The 23,535-nt window shown below is 38.9% G+C and overlaps 3 protein-coding genes across 5 annotated transcripts; all 3 read left to right on the forward strand.

Annotated features, from left to right (window-relative positions):
- The first annotated feature begins 1,779 nt into the window (after positions 1-1,779).
- Positions 1,780-8,746, forward strand: LOC117330002 (ragulator complex protein LAMTOR3-B-like). 3 transcript variants are annotated; one of them, XM_033888232.1, is made up of 6 exons: positions 1,780-1,839; positions 3,537-3,571; positions 4,694-4,752; positions 5,912-6,045; positions 6,777-6,840; positions 7,453-8,746. In XM_033888232.1, exons 1-6 carry the CDS (start codon positions 1,831-1,833, stop codon positions 7,524-7,526), a joined length of 375 nt encoding a protein of 124 aa, XP_033744123.1. In that variant the 5' UTR covers positions 1,780-1,830; the 3' UTR covers positions 7,527-8,746. The 3 variants fall into 3 exon arrangements, with proteins under 3 accessions (XP_033744123.1, XP_033744132.1, XP_033744128.1); XM_033888241.1 differs by lacking the exon at positions 1,780-1,839 and adding an exon at positions 1,958-2,190; XM_033888237.1 differs by lacking the exon at positions 1,780-1,839 and adding an exon at positions 2,394-3,043.
- Positions 7,610-12,380, forward strand: LOC117339006 (extensin-like). Its single transcript, XM_033900400.1, has 2 exons — positions 7,610-7,633; positions 11,235-12,380. The coding sequence occupies exons 1-2, from the start codon at positions 7,610-7,612 to the stop codon at positions 12,378-12,380; spliced, it is 1,170 nt and encodes a 389-aa protein (XP_033756291.1).
- Positions 12,381-14,577: 2,197 nt separating this feature from the next.
- Positions 14,578-23,148, forward strand: LOC117330030. The gene is made up of 2 exons (XM_033888252.1): positions 14,578-14,788; positions 18,958-23,148. Exons 1-2 carry the CDS (start codon positions 14,781-14,783, stop codon positions 20,972-20,974), a joined length of 2,025 nt encoding a protein of 674 aa, XP_033744143.1. The 5' UTR covers positions 14,578-14,780; the 3' UTR covers positions 20,975-23,148.
- Positions 23,149-23,535: the final 387 nt, after the last annotated feature.

The raw sequence follows: 23,535 nt of genomic DNA on the forward strand, positions 1-23,535 counted from the left end.
CAGACAAGGCTATATACCTGTGTACAGCTAGACTAGATCAAAGTTTTGTTAAAGCGGCGCCGCTGTTGGTGGGTATACACTTGTGAGACAAAGAACTTCGGCATTAATCCTTTCTTTGTCCCCCCCCCCCCCCCCCATTATTTTTCTATTTATTGGGGGCGGTTGGGTGGTTGGGTGATGATAATTATAAGTCTTCATCACTTTTGTTAATTGAAACAACAGATCCAAAAGGGATCTTGTCGCCCACCATCGGATGACCTTTATTGGATCAATTTGAGAAAGATTCATCAAGATCTCTCCTGAGAAACTGAGTTGATGGGCTGGTGTTTGACGGTTTCTTTCCTTCGCGTACGGAGGAACTTCTGTAAGAGGACTGTAGAAGCTAGCATTTTACGACAAAAGGTGGCAACACAATAAAGCTTGTTTGCTCTTTTGATACTGTGAATGGTCCTAATCGATTGCGGTTGATAGCCTGCAGTTTCCTCATATGTAGAGTATATATGTGGAAACTGTCTGTAATAAATTTCGGAGAATAGCGATACAATTAATTTCAACCGTCAAAATTCAAATTTTAAATGACTGCCAGCCATCTTGTATTCTGACCAGTCTAAAAATGGATTATGCACAACTACAGACCAATTAAGGGCATTAAGGATGTACACTTTACCCTTCTGTGGTTTCAATCACGTTCAGTCTCGATTTGATCTACAAGCTTAGTGTAAGAGTTTTAACAAGAGTTATTTAACAAAGTATTGTCACTCTCATTAGCAAATACGAATCTGAAAAGTGTGTCAAAAATGTAGATGTCTGGTGTTTATAAAACTTTTTTCACAAGAATTCTAATAAATCATTAATCAGGCGTCCATTTTGAAAATGTGCATTTCTTGCCCTTCATATGAAATGCACAAATTTCATCTTTTATTTTTTACTCTAGATTGATCACTCAAATCACAGCGTGTGGCCATTTTTAAATGTAGCTAGTTCATTTTTCTGTACAACTTTGTAATGTTCAATATCATGAAAATAATATACAACAATGTGGAAAATTATACATTTTATTGTTTTTGTTAACGTTTCTGATATAACTTAAACAATTCTAAGGATTTCTGACCCCGCAAATAATAATGGAACAAAAAGGAAGTAGGCCTACACGGACATCCCATTTTTATGGCTGTTTTAGAAAGAATAGCTTGTTTTCTTTTAATCTGCTTAATTTTTTTTTTTTTTAAAGTTCAATAGCAGAAATTTGTATACAAATTAAAGCGTTGATATGCAAAAAAAAGGTGTTTTGCTATCAAGAGTTAAGGGCTAGGGGTAGCTTGAATTGCGATTGTGAGATAGATTAACAGGCTAACGAAATTAACTTCCATAATTCAAAGGAAAATAGTATTTTTGTCAGCTTTGCAACCATACATATCTGACAACACAGATGGAATATATTGTATGGATTTATCCTGTATAAGGTCAAAACAGGAAAATTCACTTAAAATCACATTATCTTTATTATGTCAAATTGGTATCTTGAATTAGACCGATCATAGCACAATAACGGGAACACGGACACATGATTTTCCTTACATTTTCTGATAATCTTTCCAAAAAGGAATATGAGAAATAAAGTTTAATCGACTACAGGATTTGTATTATTATTTATTTATTTACTGTATTTATTTGTTTACGTCACAGATGTGTTTCATAATAAAAATGATATTTGAGAGAGATCCAGGGAAATACTGATAACAATCTTATAACGACAGTCCAGCAATAACAAGGAAGATAACTCGTACGAAGCTCTTCAGTTATAGAAACAAGAAAAGGTCAGCTGCAAGAATGGCGGAAGTGAGTGTCTGCGATTTTTTCTCAAACGAATTATTTTTATTGAATAGGCAGTCACACATATTTTCTTAATTTATATTGACAATTTAAAGTCTTTTTGTTTAAATGTTGACAATTGGAGAAACAAACCTTTAACGTATTAGCTTACAAACCGTAAATAGTTGGGTAATTCCTCGTCGAAACGTCACATGACATAAAATCGCATGATGATAATGATGCAGTTATTGTTACAACTTATGATGTTTCTTATACAATAAAGAAACCATACCCAAAGAAGATACCAGAGCCATTATATTTAATCTGGCTTTTATAATAAGCAGGCGTCGTGCTAACCACAGAGAGATCCGACATCGGGTTTGTGTTTTGCCATGTAATCTTACCATTTAAACTTTTTTTTTTTTCAAATAATTTTCCTGGATTTGTTAATAGCAAAAGTTTGTAACCCGAAAATTTTTTTTGTTTAATTATCATTTGATATTTCCACACGGTATTTTCTGTTGTCATTTACTTCAGAAATTCAAATTTATTTTACAATATTTATTTTTGTAACGTCATTTGGATGATAATTTGGTACGTTAATGAATGATGATGGTGCCAAGAGTAATTTAGTTTTGTTGTAATTTTTAATTTCTACCGACATATCAGGTATTTGGCATCAAAATTTTACATGAAGAATGTACAGATATATTTCTTTTATAACACAACACTAAATTTCAATAAAATGTTACCATGAATGAAGGCAGAACATGTGCACGTTACTGAAAAAAGTTGAAAATACAAAGAAATTGTAGCAGATGAAGTTGTGAGGAAAGATTTTGACCTGAAAGTGTTTAAGACTGGACGCGTCTGGTGTGCTAACAGCGATCTGTGTGGCTGTATGTTTTTGGGTCTATCACCCTGTGAACGGCCAAGATCATTTTGAGGCAGGGTCTCCTTGTAGTAGTCTGTGACTACCTCTGTATAGCCTCACTGAACAAAATACGGGAGGCCTAGCCCAAGTTTCCCCTGGCCCTGACACCAGACATGGGCCATGAAACTTGGGTGAATGGGAGAATGTCATTCAGTGCAATAATATTAGGGTAAAGTGTCTTGCCCAAGGACACAACCAAAACAGCACAGAACTGTTTGTTTCTCAGCTTTCCAAGAAACAGCGACGGAGCGTCAAACCATACGCGTACCTAACCACACACCTTGGACCTGTATGATGGTTTGTGTCATGCAATGTTGGTGTTATAACATGATTCAGACATATGTTCTATATATACATTATGTATATATCAATCTTAAATGAGTTGTCATATGAGATATGAGATGAAAGGAGCCTTAGACATTTTTATTTTTGCATATTTTTTCCATAAAATCTCATGAAATAAAAACAAATTTAAGATACATTACCCAGAAGATTTCCATTTTGCCTGGTAAAAATGTGGAGAGCTTAACCAAACGGAGACATTTTCTTGTGCCGTTCACACGCATCATTATCCATATTATGTCTATGATGTCACAATCGATTTCTGATCAACCTGACCAATGAAGAATGCTCCAGAGTATTCGTCTGTACTATGCGGTCTAATTCACTGGATAACAGCCCGATAAGTGATAAAAGATGTGATAGTGCTGTTACTTAATTAGTATTACATGTACATTGATTCCTATGATGTTATAAACCTTTATCATGCATACAACATATTTATTTTCAGGAAATTAAAACATACCTGTCCAAATTGATGAAAACGTGAGTAGATATTGTTATGCAAATTTTTATGTCCCAGCCATAAAATAAGGGAGAGCATATAGTGTTTCCCATGTCCGTCATGTCGTGTTATGCTGCATCACATCCCATCCTGTACCGATTCAATGTAAACACTTAGCAACTTCATTCTGTGACAGAGTTTGGTCAGACTTTATTCAAAGGTCGAACTTCTTTCTGTGACAGATTTTGGTAAGACTTTATACAGAGGTCGAATATGAACACATTTTGGATATAGTGTGTTTCAGCATTCCAGTATCTAGGCCAAGGTCATGCTTGCTTTATATAGAAAATCATCAGCTGATTCAATGCAAACACTTGGCAATTTTATTCTTCCATGGAGTTTGGTAAAACTTTCTGCAAATATCACATGGCAGCGGAGGCATTTAAGTCTTGCAGACATTTTCTAATTTCATGATCCAGCTAATGTAAATGTATTATAAATGACAAGTTTGTGAGCAAAATTGGCTGTACTGTACCGTATGAATATTAAACCTACAATTTAAAGAAATCTTTTGCATTCATTTCATTAAGATACTAAGATTTCATATTAATATTAAACATGTTCTTCAGGTTGGTAAGTATGAATAGACTGTGGTATATCACAACCGGTGTAGGATTTGGCCAAGATGAGGGGGCCAGTAGACTCCTGCTGCATATCTATGACCCGGTTATAAACCAAGTGAAGCTGAATTGACTTCTATACCATTTGCCACCTCATCAGTGTACAAAGACTATAGTGCAGACAAATAACACCTGTCTATTTGTACAATTATACACACAACATTTGAGTGAACATTTCTGCTGCTCTGGTCATTTGTCTGGTGAAGATGACACACACAAATCATACACACGTTTTGATATAACAAAGTCTATTCACAAGATTTCATGTTTAAATATACAGTGAAGTATTGACAAGCAATTTGTCATATACATACATGTATATACATATATACCGGTATAAGCACAGAAAAATGAACATGTGAACAGCCCATAAATTAACAGGCATTCGTTAATTTTTGTGTAATTCATACAATACTTACAAATGGAGGCATGTCCTTAATTCGAAGATTTATTCCAAATGTTTTGATGTTTTCTTTGTTGCAGAGTTACAGGCCTTTATGCTATTTTGGTAACAGACAGAGATGGTGTTCCAGTTGTCAAGGGTAAGATGTTGTGGTTCACAATGCCTCAATGTGTTTTATGATTGGCACTGACAAGGGCAAGTAGATCTTGTATTCCACACAAGTTGTAAAATTTCTAGTTGCACTGTATATCTTTTAAGAACTTTTCCTAATGACTTGATTCATTTCAGCATTTAAATGTCTTTTCTGTGTTCATTTTGGACAAGTAAAGTTAGTAGAAATACCCTGGCCAATGTAAACATAGACATTCTAAATTAATGTATATAGACCAGGAACTGTAAGGTCATTGGATCATAGATTTTGCATATTGGGTATTGGGTTAATACACAAGTATGAACATAGTTTACATATAATTTCTGCTGCGATCACAATTACATTGCCTTGTATGGCTTATTTCTTGTCAATTTTTAAATGTACACAAATATTTTACACTGTTTGACTAATAAAACACAAACCTCTTGTGGTGCAATCAGGGTCACAGGCAGGTTATCAAATGGATCAGGCTAGATCTACATGTATATAGAATTTTCTACGAATTAAAAAGATGTCTCAAATTAAAAACTGCATGTTTGTGTTTATGGTAAAATTGTATTGTGCTTAACAGACGATGATAAACAATTCCCGTCAGGTTGTAAACCTTTATTGTGTTTCAACCAAAAACAAACAATCAACTATAATAATTCGTGCAACCTAGCCGGGCACTCATAGGCGGTACAGAATCAAAAACATAAACGCATTTAGTATCACGACAACAATAACCAAAAAACGTAAAGTTGCTTCATTTCAACATCTCAGAGTAGGAATTAACTTGCAGTTCAGTACATTGTCACATAATCACCAAATGTACAAACAATCACGCAATGACGGGTCCATTTTCCACAATGTCCGATAGATGTTGTAGGCCGTGTCGCGGCTTCCATGTTACATTAACCGGTTTCACTAAATGCCAACCTGGCAGAGTCATACCACAAGGCAGCGACAAGTTACGAGAAGAATTAACTGGGGTATATTTACAATACAAAAATGATTCACCAATTTTCTTCCCAAAATGGGGCAAAAATACTTGACCTCAAACCAGTGAAAAAAATTGAGTAATAAAGCCTCCCAGCTTATACAGGATAATTATCAAAAGATGTTCTTGGTTGCCCCTTGCTATATTGTAGGTTTTGTATGTTAACAGTGTCCTCAGAGCAGGCTCCAGAATTGGCTTTACGACAAGACTTCCTGTGTACCTTTAGTGCAGGAACAGAACAAGCCAACAAAATAGGTTTTAAGAAGAATAATGCAGTTGTCTGCATGTACCAAAACTATCAGGTATAAAGACAAAATGTTTTCAGGTTTGCATTATTCCCACTTTGTTCCACCGATGATGCCACAATAGTTTATTGATCAAGTTTAAGTGAATCATTGATTACATGTCAAAAAAACAGTAAATCAAATACATTTTTCATGTAAGGGAACAACCAACCAATTGAAAACATATATTTTTGAAACAGCCCCTGTGTATAGAACGTTGAGCCAAGGATAAAATGTCTGGCAGCCACTGATTGGCCAGTATGTTATGAGGTGAGAAAATAGATATGTAGCCTGATAGGTAACTATCAATAAGAAATGTTGATATAAATTTCCTAAGTCCGATTGGTTTTTTCCCCAAAAGTTCACGTAATAATAGTAAACAGGTAAACATTTAATATTTTTGAGAATTTTTACCGCGAAATTCACCTACAATTTGTATTTTCAAAATGGCTACCCTGGAGAAAATTTGAGCTGAAGGACCCAACTTTTTTTTTTGATTAGGTGTTATATCAGACCCTAAACTTTTGTTATAAACCATAATCGTCATATTCAATTCAAAAATTTGAATGGAATAATCCAAAACGTTAACACTAAGGTCTATGGGAAAACAATTGGTTGGTTGGTCTCTACAATGAAGTCTGAATGGTGTTGAACTGCTTCTGATAGCATAATGTCTAAGGTATTAAAATATCTAATTTTGAGGATTATAAAGACAAAGGTTGCCATTAATATTTCTGTCTTTGTTTTAGGTGGTACAAGTAAATTGTCATCCATTGACTGTGACATACATTGCAGAGAGTGATACAAATACGGGTGAGGATAATTGATTAACACTTCAAACAAGTCATTGTTCACATTTCCAAATTAGATGTATGCTGATTGGAATCTGTTGGAAAATCATAGTAAATTATCACTTAAACATGAACTTCTAATTATTGATTGTGTAATCAGTTGGTCAATGTTGCATTTAAAACATTTTAATGTTATGTGATTGCTTTGCAGAAAAAAGAAGACAAAAAAAAAAGAATAAATAAATTTAAAAAATGCAAAATAGAGTAAACTATGGTCATTTAATAATATATTATGTAAATTTCATTTATTACAATGATTATTTTAATCATGAACTTAACTTGGAAGATTCTCAGAAATGCTTCTTACATTAAAAGAAATGACCAAAATTATTATCACTTGACTTGAAATATTTTTCTTGTTAATTTTCATATTGCAGGCAACAATGCAACAATATATTTGTGTGAACACATTCCAACACAAATTCCTTTGCATCAAAGAATAGTTAGGGCCTGCACATTTTTCTTTTATTACATCATAGGAAACCCACAAGGCTCTGTTGAAGTTGATAGAGTCTGGCAGCTTTCCGATGATGGGCAGTGTAATGTACTCATTTTATATTCTTTGTATTCACAGGTTTGCTGTTGAGTTTAAAAGAAGATATGAAAGACATTTTAAATGACATTTCATCTGTTGTCATTACATCATAGAAGGAAATGTTACATTCACTTAACAGATGTAGTATTGACATAAGTTAATCTGATAGGGAAGTAACCCTGTTTTGTCTGTCATGATGGAGAGGAAACCAGGATTGATGGTTTGATACTGAAGTACATTTATAACCATTTTGCTTTTGCAAAGAACACCTGAAATAAAAGAAGTGCTTGTACTGAAATTATGTTGCTGATCTGATAATAAGTTAAAGTTTGCAGAGAGATAAAAACAAACCTGAGGTTTCATTTTTCTCTCTCAAAACCATAGTTTTTTTAGACACTGGGAAGTTTGTGTTATTAATTTCTTATTCTAAGTGTCAGTAATTGATGCTTAGAATCCATTAGTATTTAAAGTTTATTGCAGATTCTTCTTGTTAAATTTGTTAAATTGTCAACAAAGAAAACAACTCATGGTAGGTTTCCATATGTAAATGGCTAGATATCATCTATGCATGTGTAATTGTGTATACAGTGAATGATGAAGGGTGTGTGTGTGAGAGATGGGATTTTACAAGTCTGAAATCCTTGCTATTATACTTATGTTGAATTATGTAATGATATCATACTTATAGCATAACTGTTTCCATTCCCTTCAAAGGTTGTTTTATATGAAACTGTTGCTATAATCAAGTGTGAGTGGAGTTGAATAGCAAACATTATTTGATGCCCCAAACAACATTATGGTTTTTGTTGTCAAAAAAATAAATATTTATACTGTATATAAATAGGGGGAAAACTTAGTGAAGTTATGATAAACTACATAGAATGTAATTCATTTTCTTTCAAAACTTTGTAAATTGTTTCAAAATATGTTCTGGCAAAGTATTTATCATCTTTCCAGAATTATGCTAATGAAACTAAATGTATTAGTGTATAGGATCAATCTGTCCAAAAGTCACATACAGTAACATAGGTACAGCAGCTGTGAACATGGTATGAAAGGACAATTTAAATGTAGCCGATGAAGTGCAAAGGGTTTAATATGTGATAGAGAAAGTCACACAGTTGTATTTATGCTATATTACTGGTACAGAAATACAAAATATGAATAACTGGTGCAAAAATGTGGCATCTGGTGCAAAAAATTAAAATATATTGGATGCTTTAAGGATACACCTTGTACAAGATAAAGTGTAGATTGCAGTATTTATGTAATGGGGAAAGTCCAATGTTTTAAAATATTGATGAAGCCACAGAATAAATTTTTTTAAAATCTGTATACTTTTTAGTATTTTTTCATTTTTAGCTCACCTGGACCGAATGTCCATTGATATTATGTCATGGCGCGGCGTCTGTCGTCCGTCCGTCGTCATTTGCTTCAAATCGCTACTAGTAAAAAAGTTCTTATTGGATTTTGACCAGATTTGGTCAGAAACATCCTTGGCAGAAGGGGATAAGATTTTGCATAAATGGTGACTCTGACCCTGGAGGGGCAGGGCCAAATAGGGGAAATTGAGGTAATGCCTTTAAATCGCTACTAGTCATAAAGTTGTGAATGGATTTGAATTAATTTGGTCAAAAATATCATTTGGAGAAGGGTAACAGATTTTGCATAAACGGTGACGCTGACCCCCAGGGGCCCAATAGGGGAAATAGATGTAATGCCTTTAAATCGCTACTAGTCACAAATTTATGAATGGATTTGAACATAATTTGATCAGAAACATCCTTGGGGGAAGGGGAACAGATTTTGCATAAATGACGATTCTGACCTTTAAGGGCCAGACGGGCGGGACCCAATAGGGGAAATAGAGGTACACTGTAATTTCTTTAAATGGCTACTTGTCAAAAAGTTCTTTGGATTTTGACCAAATTTAGTCAGAAACATCCTCTGCCAAAGGGGATAAGATTTTGCATAAATGGTGACTCTGACTCCCAAGGGGCCAGAGAGGCGAGGCCTAATAGGGGAAATAGAGGTATTTGTTTTGTTTTGTTTTGTTTAACATCCTATTAACAGCCAGGGTCAATTAAGGACGTGCCAGGTTTTGGACGTGGAGGAAAGCCGGAGTACCGGAGAAAAAACAACAGCCTACGGTCAGTACCTGGCAACTGCCCCACATAGGTTTCGAACTCGCAACCCAGAGGTGGAGAAATAGAGGTAATTTCTTTAAATCGCTACTAGTGATAAAATTCTTATTGGATTTTGACCAAATTTAGTCAGAAACATCCTCTGCCAAAGGGGATAAGATTTTGCATAACTGGTGACTGACCCCAGAGGGGCGGGGTCGGATGGGGAAATTAAGGCAATTCCGTTAAATCACTAGTCAAAATTATGAATGGATTTGAACCCAATTTGATCAGAAACATCCTTGGGGGAAGGGGAACAGATTTTGCATAAATGGTGACTGTAACCCCCCTGGGGCATGAGGGGCCAAAATGTCCTGCATGGATTTGAACCAAATTTGGTCAGAAAGATCCTTTGGGGAAAGGAAAAAGATTTTGCATAAGTGGTTGCTATGACCCTCCATTCCATAACCAGCATCGCTGGAAGTTAAGGGATAAACAAAATTTCTTATGTAGAAATAGGGCCAAGGGTCTTTTCCCACTCTAAGGGACTTAGTGTCTTTAAACACAATTATGTTGTAAAAACCACCCCTAAGTTGTTTTTTTTACACACTTAGAGAGTCTGGACTATGTAATTTCTTTAAAGCAGTTCAGATCCCCACACTATAACCATATATAGCATTGTTCAAGATTGACAAATAGAGCTACGTATTAACGAATTGAACATGAACATTATTTTGACGTTTGGTCAAATCCAACCAGGTGAGCGATACCAGAGACATATAAATGTCTCTGGCGATACAGGCCCCATGGGCCTCTTGTTTTTCTAGTGCCTGTTATGAATATGAAGATGAACCATGAATCATCATACTTAACAACTTTCTTGACTTAGTTGGGAGTTTCCCGATTTCAGACTCCCTCTCCCGTGATTTTAATGCTAAACATGAATTTCACTCATACAACGTAAATTGAATACAGTCAGGGGCGTAGCTTCCTATACGCGGGTACTTAAATGCGTACAAATAATTTTGAACAACAAAAAATTCTGAAGCTTTGATTATCATTGATTTTTTTTTGTCCCTAAATTTGAGGCGAGTGGGTTTTGGAAAGTACAATAATAGGCTGTCTGCCTGAATAAAACTGTTCATGTACTTCTGAATTATAGCTCGTGATTGTTATTGATATGATTCATTCATATGTGTTGTTTGTTATGCTACTTTGCCTTCAAACTACTTTGTAGTTTCAAACGTCCTAATAAAAGAATTGACGAAATACAATCCAAATAGGCCCCCCCGGACCCGGCAACCCCACACCTGACAATCTCGCATCGACAATCCCACACCCGATAACCCCACAACCAACAACCCACACCTGACAATCTCACACCGATAACCCCACACCCGACAACCCCATACCAGACAACTCAACACTCGACAACCCCACACCTGACGATCTCACACCAAACAACCCCACACCGGAAAATCCCACACCCAACAACCCTCACCCAACAACCCCACACCCGACAACCCCACACCCAACAACCCCACATCCGACAACCCACACCTGACAATCTCACACCCAACAACCCCACACCCGACAACCCCACACCCGACAACCCCACACCCAACAACCCCACACCCAACAACCCCTCACCCAACAACCCCATACCCAACAACCCCATACCCAACAACCACACACCAGACAATCTCACACCCAACAACCCCACACCCAACAACCCCAAACTGGAAAATCCCACACCTAACAACCCCACATCCGACAACCCCACACCCAACAACCCCACACCCGACAACCCCACACCAAACAACCCCATACCCAACAACCCCAAACCAGAAAATCCCACACCCAACAACCCACACCCGACAACCCCACAACAAACAACCCCATACCCAACAACCACACACCCAACAACCCCACACCCGACAACCCCACACCCAACAACCCCACACCCAACAACCCCATACCCGACAACCCCATACCCGACAACCCCACACCCGACAACCCACACCAAACAATCCCATACCCAACAACCACACACCCAACAACCCCACACCCGACAACCCACACCCAACAACCCCACTACCGACAACCCCACACCCAACAACCCCATACCCAACAACCCCATACCCGACAACCCCACACCCGACAACCCCACACCCAAACAATCCCATACCCAACAACCACACACCTGACAATCTCACACCCAACAACCCCACACCCAACAACCCCACACCCAACAACCCCACACCCCAACACCCCACACCGACAACCCCACACCCCACAACAACCCCACACCCAACAACCCCATACCCAACAAACCCCATACCCAACAACCCCACACCCGACAACCCACACCAAACAACCCCATACCCAACACACAACAACCACACCCAACACAACCCCACACCCAACAACCCCACACCCAACAACCCCACACCCGACAACCCCACAACCAACAACCCCACACCCGACAACCCACACCCAAACAACCCCACACCCAACAACCCCACACCCGACAAACCCCACACCAAACAACCCCATACCCAACAACCACACACCAACAACCCACCCAACAACCCCAAACCGGAAAATCCCACACCCAACAACCCCACACCCAACAACCCCACACCCGACAACCTCACACCAAACAACCCCATACCCAACAACCCCAAACCGGAAAATCCCACACCCAACAACCCCACACCCAAAAACCCCACACCGGAAAATCCCACACCCAACAACCCCACACCCAACAACCCCACATCCGACAACCCCACAACCGACAATCCCACACCCTTCAATCTCACATCCAACAACCCCCACACCTGACAATCTCACACCCAACAATCCCACACCCAACAACCCCTCACCCAACAACCCCTCACCCAACAACCCCACACCCAACAACCCCTCACCCAACAACCCCACACCAAACAACCCCATACCCAACAACACCTGACAATCTCACACCCAACAACCCCACACCCAACAACCCCTCACCCAACACCCCAACACCCGACAACCCCATACCCAACAACCAACCCCACACCTGACAATCTCACACCCAACAACCCCACACCCAAAACCCCAAACCGGAAAATCCCACACCCAACAACCCCACAACCCACAACCCCACAACCGACAACCCCACACCCTTCAACCTCACATCCAACAACCCCACACCTGACAATCTCACACCCAACAATCCCACACCCAACAACCCCTCACCCAACAACCCCTCACCCAACAACCCCACACCCAACAACCCCTCACCCAACAACCCCTCACCCGACAACCCCTCACCCGACAACCCCACACCCAACAACCCCTCACCCGACAACCCCACACCCAACAACCCCACACCTGACAATCCCACACCCAACAACCCCACATCCGACAACCCCACACCCAACAACCCCACATCCGACAACCCCAAACCGGAAAATCCCACACCTGACAATCTCACACCCAACAACCCCACACCGGAAAATCCCATACCCAACAACCCCACACCCAACAACCCCATACCCAACAACCCCACACCCAACAAGCCCACACCCGGCAATCCCACATCCGACGATCCCACACCCTACAATCCAGATTGCGAGGTTGTGGGGCATATCAAATATCACATGTAAAAAAGAGAGTGTATCAACACGCTAGGCTACATATATATATAGATGACTAAACAAAAAAAATCCTATCTTATCCACATCACCACGGAAGTACGAGTGGTCATACTTCTAAAAAAAATGATGATATCAAGAGGCCAGGAAACATTGCTTATTGTTTACTTATTACTCATAAGAGCCACGATATCGTATTAAACTATATGTCCCTTCCTGTCGGGACGAAGGTGACCGGATAGAGGGTACTCGGAAAATGAGTTTTCAATGTAGTAGGATGAATTATATAACCCACGAAATATACTAAGACTACGGTCTTCATAGACCACAAAGTCCATGTAACAAGAATTTCTCCTTATATTCCAGTTTTATATACCATCCGTGAAAACCATACTTTATGATTTTTTTTTCTTCACGGAAATGAACTAAACCGAAATTAATTATCGCATCGTTTTATTATTCGATTTTATGAAACTGAACATGACGGCATACATGGAATAAAGATTTGATGTGGCATATGTCCAGATGACCCAACACATTAATATAAGTGACATAAAAGTAACGCTATCTCGTAGAGGTCTCAGATTATTTCCTAAGTTATGTATTGGTTACTTATCACATACAGTATATATGTTTGATACAGTATATAAATATGTATTATATATGTTTGATACAGTATATAAATATGTATTATATATGTTTGATACAGTATATAAATATGTATTATATATGTTTGATACAGTATATAAATATGTATTATATATGTTTGATACAGTATATAAATATGTATGATATTTTACGTATACTTAACAAATTACACGGAAGTTAAATTGAAATCAAACACCTACCATTCTATACGATTTAGATTTAGAATGTAATAACAGTTTAAACTCATTTTAATGTACACCTGTATATACTAGGTACTTATGATTAAATATAGAGTTATTCAGTAAGGTCTCTGTAGAAATGAATCGTCGACTTGTTTTGTGTAAATTACAGATGTACTGGCCGTTTGACGAAGGTGCTAGCTACGTACATATATATATGTATACACATCGTCCATGTACTATACTGTAGATTCTATATACCCCAGTACTACATTTTACATGGTTATAGTTTTTAATACCCATGCAATTATTATCTCTCCATTTACTTTTATAACCAACAAAACTTTATATTTTATTGAAAATATAGCATTTTCATGCAATCATGTTGTTGCTTGATGTGAACGTTTCACGGAACCCGTTATAGTAATGGCAAAAGTGTGATGACCGGAGTTCCCCAAGTTTTCACCAATCAAAACTCTCCCCACTTAGTGACACACGTATGTATTTACTATTGGTTACTTTCTAATACAAAAGATGATGCACATATATATACATTCATACGGAACTAAATGTCAGAAAAAAACTTAAACAGAAAAATGAAATAAGACAATGGTGGACAAATTTATCGTCATGACGAGGCATAGCATTGCTAGACCGATGGATAGCCGCATACTTAGTGTTGACTAAATTGAAGACATTTGTCATTAAGCAGACGAAACCATTTCTCGTATATCAAACTCGAAGTTGAAGTGGGAAGTGCCAGAATAATCAGGAACATGGACAGGTAAGATATAAAAACACAGATCATGACAAAACAAAAACAAAACAACAACGTTTATCTCGCATTTCCAGTTCATTCTACTTGGTAATTGTATGTTGCCATGTGAACGCCAGTTTCTCCTGTTTTGTGAATACACTAAAAACAACAACAACACCAAGATTACTCCAAGACTGGCTGTTGAGTGGATGTTCATGGTATCCGGTAAGATTAATTGAATTAATGAAATAATACATTATCACTAGATATGACTGTTATCACTGGATATGTCCGGAAACCTTATAACAAAGAACCACATGTGGGGTCTTTAGACGTAATCGTTCGTACCGTATGTACCGGTACATGTGATGACAGGAGACGTCATCGTTCGTACCGTATGTAGAGGTATGTGATGACAGGAGACGTCATCGTTCGTACCGTATGTAGAGATACATGTGATGACAGGAGACGTCATCGTTCGTACCGTATGTAGAGGTATGTGATGACAGGAGACGTCATCGTTCGTACCGTATGTAGAGGTATGTGATGACAGGAGACGTCATCGTTCGTACCGTATGTAGAGGTACATGTGATGACAGGAGACGTCATCGTTCGTACAGTATGTAGAGATACATGTGATGACAGAAGACGTCATCGTTCGTACCGTATGTAGAGGTATGTGATGACAGGAGACGTCATCGTTCGTACCGTATGTAGAGATACATGTGATGACAGGAGACGTCATCGTTCGTACCGTATGTAGAGGTACATGTGATGACAGGAGACGTCATCGTTCGTACCGTATGTAGAGATACATGTGATGACAGGAGACGTCATCGTTCGTACCGTATGTAGAGATACATGTGATGGACAGGAGACGTCCATCGTTCGTTACGGAGACGTCATCGTTCGTACCGTATGTAGAGATACATGTGATGACAGGAGACGTCATCGTTCGTACCGTATGTAGAGGTACATGTGATGACAGGAGACGTCATCGTTCGTACCGTATGTAGAGATACATGTGATGACAGGAGACGTCATCGTTCGTACCGTATGTAGAGATACATGTGATGACAGGAGACGTCATCGTTCGTACCGTATGTAGAGGTATGTGATGACAGGAGACGTCATCGTTCGTACCGTATGTAGAGGTACATGTGATGACAGGAGACGTCATCGTTCGTACCGTATGTAGAGATACATGTGATGACAGGAGACGTCATCGTTCGTACCGTATGTAGAGATACATGTGATGACAGGAGACGTCATCGTTCGTACCGTATGTGGAGGTACATGTGATGACAGGAGACGTCATCGTTCGTACCGTATGTACCGGTACATGTGATGACAGGAGACGTCATCGTTCGTACAGTATGTAGAGGTATGTGATGAGAGGAAACGTCATCGTTCTTACCGTATGTAGAGGTACATGTGATGACAGGAGATGTCATCGTTCGTACCGTATGTAGAGGTACATGTGATGACAGGAGACGTCATCATTCGTACCGTATGTAGAGATACATGTGATGACAGGAGACGTGATCGTTCTTACCGTATGTAGAGGTACATGTGATGACAGGAGATGTCATCGTTCGTAACGTATGTAGAGATACATGTGATGACAGGAGACGTCATCGTTCTTACCGTATGTAGAGATACATGTGATGACAGGAGACGTCATCGTTCGTACCTTATGTAGAGGTATGTGATGACAGGAGACGTCATCATTCGTACCGTATGTAGAGGTATGTGATGACAGGAGACGTCATCGTTCTTACCGTATGTAGAGATATGTGATGACAGGAGACGTCATCGTTCTTACCGTATGTAGAGATATGTGATGACAGGAGACGTCATCGTTCTTACCGTATGTAGAGGTATGTGATGACAGGAGACGTCATCGTTCTTACCGTATGTAGAGGTATGTGATGACAGGAGACGTCATCGTTCTTACCGTATGTAGAGGTATGTGATGACAGGAGACGTCATCGTTCTTACCGTATGTAGAGATATGTGATGACAGGAGACGTCATCGTTCTTACCGTATGTAGAGATATGTGATGACAGGAGACGTCATCGTTCTTACCGTATGTAGAGGTATGTGATGACAGGAGACGTCATCGTTCTTACCGTATGTAGAGATACATGTGATGACAGGAGACGTCATCATTCGTACCTTATGTAGAGGTATGTGATGACAGGAGACGTCATCATTCGTACCGTATGTAGAGATCCATGTGATGACAGGAGACGTCATCGTTCGTACAGTATGTAGAGATACATGTGATGACAGGAGACGTCATCGTTCGTACCGTATGTAGAGGTATGTGATGACGAGAAGTCATCGTTCGTACCATATGTAGAGATACATGTGATGACAGGAGACGTCATCGTTCGAGCCGTATGTTGAGGTACATGTGATGACAGGAGACGTCATCGTTCGTACCGTATGTAGAGATACATGTGATGACAGGAGACGTCATCGTTCGTACCGTATGTGGAGGTACATGTGATGACAGGAGACGTCATCGTTCGTACCGTATGTACCGGTACATGTGATGACAGGAGACGTCATCGTTCGTACAGTATGTAGAGGTATGTGATGAGAGGAAACGTCATCGTTCGTACCGTATGTAGAGGTACATGTGATGACAGGAGACGTCATCGTTCGTACCGTATGTAGAGATACATGTGATGACAGGAGATGTCATCGTTCGTACCGTATGTAGAGGTACATGTGATGACAGGAGACGTCATCATTCGTACCGTATGTAGAGGTACATGTGATGACAGGAGACGTCATCGTTCGTACAGTATGTAGAGATACATGTGATGACAGGAGACGTCATCGTTCGAGCCGTATGTTGAGGTACATGTGATGACAGGAGACGTCATCGTTCGTACCGTATGTAGAGATACATGTGATGACAGGAGACGTCATCGTTCGAAACGTATGTAGAGGTACATGTGATGACAGGAGACGTCATCGTTCGTACAGTATGTAGAGATACATGTGATGACAGGAGACGTCATCGTTCGTACCGTATGTAGAGGTACATGTGATGACAGGAGATGTCATCGTTCGTACCGTATGTAGAGGTACATGTGATGACAGGAGACGTCATCATTCGTACCGTATGTAGAGATACATGTGATGACAGGAGACGTCATCATTCGTACCGTATGTAGAGATACATGTGATGACAGGAGACGTCATCGTTCGTACAGTATGTAGAGATACATGTGATGACAGAAGACGTCATCGTTCGTACCGTATGTAGAGGTATGTGATGACGAGAAGTCATCGTTCGTACCGTATGTAGAGATACATGTGATGACAGGAGACGTCATCGTTCGAGCCGTATGTTGAGGTACATGTGATGACAGGAGACGTCATCGTTCGTACCGTATGTAGAGATACATGTGATGACAGGAGACGTCATCGTTCGAAACGTATGTAGAGGTACATGTGATGACAGGAGACGTCATCGTTCGTACAGTATGTAGAGATACATGTGATGACAGGAGACGTCATCGTTCGTACCGTATGTAGAGGTACATGTGATGACAGGAGACGTCATTGTTCGTACCGTATGTAGAGGTACATGTGATGACAGGAGACGTCATCGTTCGTACCGTATGTAGAGATACGTGTGATGACAGGAGACGTCATCGTTCGTACAGTATGTAGAGATACATGTGATGACAGGAGACGTCATCGTTCGTACCGTATGTAGAGGTACATGTGATGACAGGAGACGTCATCGTTCGTAACGTATGTAGAGATACATGTGATGACAGGAGACGTCATCGTTCGTAACGTATGTAGAGATACATGTGATGACAGGAGACGTCATCATTCGTACCGTATGTAGAGGTGCATGTGATGACAGGAGACGTCATCGTTCGTAACGTATGTAGAGATACATGTGATGACAAGAGACGTCATCGTTCGTGCCGTATGTAGAGGTCCGGTACGTGTGATGACAGGAGACGTCATCGTTCGTACAGTATGTAGAGATACATGTGATGACAAGAGACGTCATCGTTCGTGTCGTATGTTGAGGTATGTGATGACAGATGCATCAATTACATGGTTCGGACAATATTAACAGCATTGTTTGTGATAATTAACTCTGATGATGAACCGTAGTTCCTTTTTTCGTCATATTGATTATGATGTTTCTTTGTAGGATCTCTACAGAGAAAGGGAGACTAGATGACAAGGGGAGTAGAAGGATGTCTGTTCTTTTATCGAGATATCTGGACCGGGAATTTCACCTTGCACAAAATGTAGTGAACTTCAAGAGGAAAAGTCTGCTCGCGACTGAATGGTTGTCAAATGATGACAATAGTAATATGCATCAGTTTCATACTGGGAGTCGCTCGGAGGGCGTCAGCATGCTCAATTCTGATATTGATATAATGTATATAGATAGACTTGTAACAGTATTGTACCCTGACCAGCCTATAACCCAAAACAACCAACACAAGACAATTCTGCATATAAGAGGGGTGGACAATTGCCGACCTGGTTTTGTAGCTCTTGAGTTGTGTCGCGGAGGAAAGAAATGTCGACGAACACTATTGTACTCACTAGTAGAAGTTGGCGGTAAAGTATTTGTCTCAAGTGATATGTTCAGAGAACGAAACCGCATGCAACTAAAAGTAGGAAAGGTGCTAAGCAGGTCCAATGGTCCAAGTAACACACTCGATATTTTGTCAGGTATTGACACCGTCGTTTGCTTCCCGTGTGATAATTGGCCCAGAGAAGCCGATGATTGGATATCTCGCACACGTCTTCATGGTTGGCCAAGTGAAAACTTGATTAGCAAAATTCGGCAAAAAGGCTGTCACCTTGTCCCAATAGGAGACAAATGCTACGAGAACACGGGTTTACAGTGGCGGCTCACATTTGTAACTGCGGAGCGACGTTTGGTCCATTCACTTAGTCACATCCAATTCCAAGTGTACATCCTGCTGAAATATTTCTTAAAACAGATACAAGGAACATTGAAGGACACCATTGGTGATGCAGATATACTGTGCTCATATTTTATGAAAACTCTGATATTTTTCGCAGTCGAAAACTCCCGCCATCTGTTCTGGCAGGAGAGGAACTTGTTTTACTGTTTCTGGTTTTGCTTCAATATACTGATCGAGTGGGTATTGGTAGGGTACTGTCCAAACTATTTCATCCCTACCAACAACATGTTCCAAAGGAAAGTCCACGGGCAACACCAACAAAAGCTATTGGAAATTCTAAACAAATATCACAGGATGAAATGGATGTGTCTCTCAGTTGGGAAGTACTTTCCTCCCATTGCAAACAGTTTGTTCAATGCCAAGACACAAGCAGAACTTCAGTTTTCAAATGTTACACAGGAAATCGACTTTAATATGGATATCGCAGTCAGGAGCAGTTGCAGGAAAGGTACTATTGATACTCGGAATCCATTGAAAACGATGGCGAAGGCGCTACATTTAATGTCGAAATCACAAACACAATGTGACGAGGTCAGGTCATACTGTTGTGCCATGGAAATGCTGTCCCAAATAGCAGGCAACCGCGTTAATCAAGGAAACGCAGAACCAGTCACAGGCAACAAATCAAGGTATACAAATATTAGAAAATGCAAACGTTGGATGATTCCGTGGGCATCACTCGGAACTAATATGCTGTATCTTGCTACTTTTTACTTCCTGTTAGGAGACTTCAGAAAATCACTGCAGATGTGCGAAGAAGTGGCGAAGCTTGCGTCTTGTTTCAAGAATAATGTGATACATAGATCACAAGAAGAAAAGGCAAGATATGTTCAGAAATACTCTGGACATGGACACACCTTACTATCTAGGTGTAAGAAAGAATTCATCGACATCTTAATGTTTTCAAAAGAAGAACCTTGGCTATGTCTTCCCCAGCTTCATTCAGAACTATCGAATTGCACACATCACATACATATCCCGCCCCTTCCTTATGCCCTGTTTCTGTCATTTCTGTGCCGGCATGAACTTGGAGACACCAGAAGGCGTGATGCTGCACTAGCCGACCTCATAGTGGTCAAGTATGATCGCGAGCAAGGTGGACATCGGAATAGGATGTTAATAACATTTCTGGAAATATGTTACCAAACTATAGGAGACACTCGCAGGGCAGCCAGGGCCTACCAGGACTCGCAAGACGCTTTGGCTGCTGGTAACTTTCCGTAGATGTGAAAGCTGAACTTGTACCAATTTGCGAGGATGGTTATGTGTGCTTAATTTAGATAAGAAGTGATAGGTATTATTTCAGTAAAAAAAAAAAAAATATATATATAATTAAGGAGATATCTATAAAACAATATAATGTGTTAGGCCTACGATGACTTTCTTGTGACCAGGAGCCGTTCAGCACAAAATTCCCAGTGTAAAATTTTAATGTTTCAACGTGTGATATGAGTAGTAACTTCTGTCAATGTTTCAGAGGACACTGACAATCAGAAAACGCTAGGTCCGTTTAATTGTTTTTTCCCCCATTGATTCTATTTCATTAGCTCTGTCGACATTTTGATTTGTTTTCTGTTGTATTCCAAAAAAGCATAATGCCAAGCGTACAATGAAACTGCTGGTTGATTATTTACCATGTTATAGAGGTACTACGCAAAATAAAACACAGACCCACTTGTATGACGAATAATCAAGTACCCAATCCGCCTTGAAATAGCAGGAGATAAACCTCATCTTTGTTTCCCAAAGTGATTCAATTAAAGCACTTAATGATTGCTTGCAGACCAAATATTGAGATGTGCAGATGGGTGTTACTATAACTCCTTAGTGACTGTTGTGATGAATGATAGCAAATAGAGAGCACCCATACACATTGAGTACATACTCGACACGATCATACTGTCAGCTATTCATAATACAGTAAAACTTAACAAATCCCACCTGATCAGAGGGTTAAGTTCTTTATATAAGAAATTCGTTATGGGATCAAACAATATGAACGTGCAAGTTTGGGCCAAATTTTGTGATTTTGATTTACTTCGTAAAAATCCGAAATTTGAATTACTAAATAGTAAGACTGTCTAACGTTTTCCTTACTGTATTACTGTATAACAAACCGTTGTTACGTTTTCCTTACTGTATTACTGTATAACAAACCGTTGTTACTTGATTTCTTTACTGTATTACTATATACCACACTGGTATTACTTGATTTCTTTACTGTATTACTGTATAACTCACATGTGTAACTTGATTTCTTTACTGTATAACTCACAAGTGTAACTTGATTTCTTTACTGTAATCTGTATATCACACATGTGTAACTTGATTTCTTTACTGTATTACTGTATAACACACTGGTATAACTTGATTTCTTTACTGTATTACTGTATAACACAACAGTATAACTTGATTTCTTTACTGTATTACTGTATAACACACTGTTATAACTTGATTTCTTTACTGTATCACTGTATAACACACTGTTATAACTTGATTTCTTTACTGTATCACTGTATAACACACTGTTATAACTTGATTTCCTTACTTTATTACTGTATAACACACTGTTATAACTTGATTTCTTTACTGTATTACTGTATAACACACTGTTATAACTTGATTTCTTTACTGTATTACTGTATAACACACTGTTATAACTTGATTTCTTTACTGTATCACTGTATAACACAACAGTATAACTTGATTTCCTTACTTTATTACTGTATAACACACTGTTATAACTTGATTTTTTTACTTTATTACTGTATAACACACTGTTATAACTTGATTTCTTTACTGTATCACTGTATAACACACTGTTATAACTTGATTTCTTTACTGTATTACTGTATAACACACTGTTATAACTTGATTTCTTTACTGTATCACTGTATAACACAACAGTATAACTTGATTTCTTTACTGTATAACTGTATAACACACTGTTATAACTTGATTTCTTTACTGTATTACTGTATAACACACTGTTATAACTTGATTTCTTTACTGTATTACTGTATAACACACTGGTATAACTTGATTTCTTTACTGTATTACTGTATAACACAACAGTATAAATTGATTTCTTTACTGTATTACTGTATAACACACTGTTATAACTTGATTTCTTTACTGTATTACTGTATAACACACTGTTATAACTTGATTTCCTTACTTTATTACTGTATAACACACTGGTGTAGCTTTATGTCAATACACAGATGAGTTGTAAAGCTAAAGTAATGCAATACAAAATCTTTAAAGTGTGAAACCCTGGTGTGATTTTTGCGCTGTAGTGGAGAAAGTTAGTCTTTATAGCTCGACAGAATGATAAATTGTGCTGAGCCATAATGTATTGATTGAAACTCGAAGAAAAAATAAAGCCTTATAGAGAAGATATATGTTTTTTGACAAGTATTACAGGATAAAATCCAAACTCTTTTTAATCAAGGGATGATAACCCTATTGCTAAGTTTGATGATAATTGGATAATATTTGTGGGAGTTGCATGGAAATTGGCGATTGCTCTTGGCCGAGCCCTTAAGGCATTTAACCTTATTACCAAGTTTGAAGAAAATCTGTTAACTGTTCCAGTTTTATCATGGAAACAGCAGAAAACATCATTTTTAGCCCAACATCATCAGATGGTGGGCTATTCAAATCGCCATGCGTCCGTGGTCCGTCTGTCCGTCACTCCATCCGTAAACAATTCTTGTTATCGCTATTTCTCAAAAAGTACTGCAGGGATCTTTCTCAAATTTCATATGTAGGTTCCCCTTGGT

The sequence above is a fragment of the Pecten maximus genome, chromosome 1 (assembly GCF_902652985.1).
Source record: "Pecten maximus chromosome 1, xPecMax1.1, whole genome shotgun sequence".
NCBI lineage: Eukaryota > Metazoa > Mollusca > Bivalvia > Pectinida > Pectinidae > Pecten > Pecten maximus.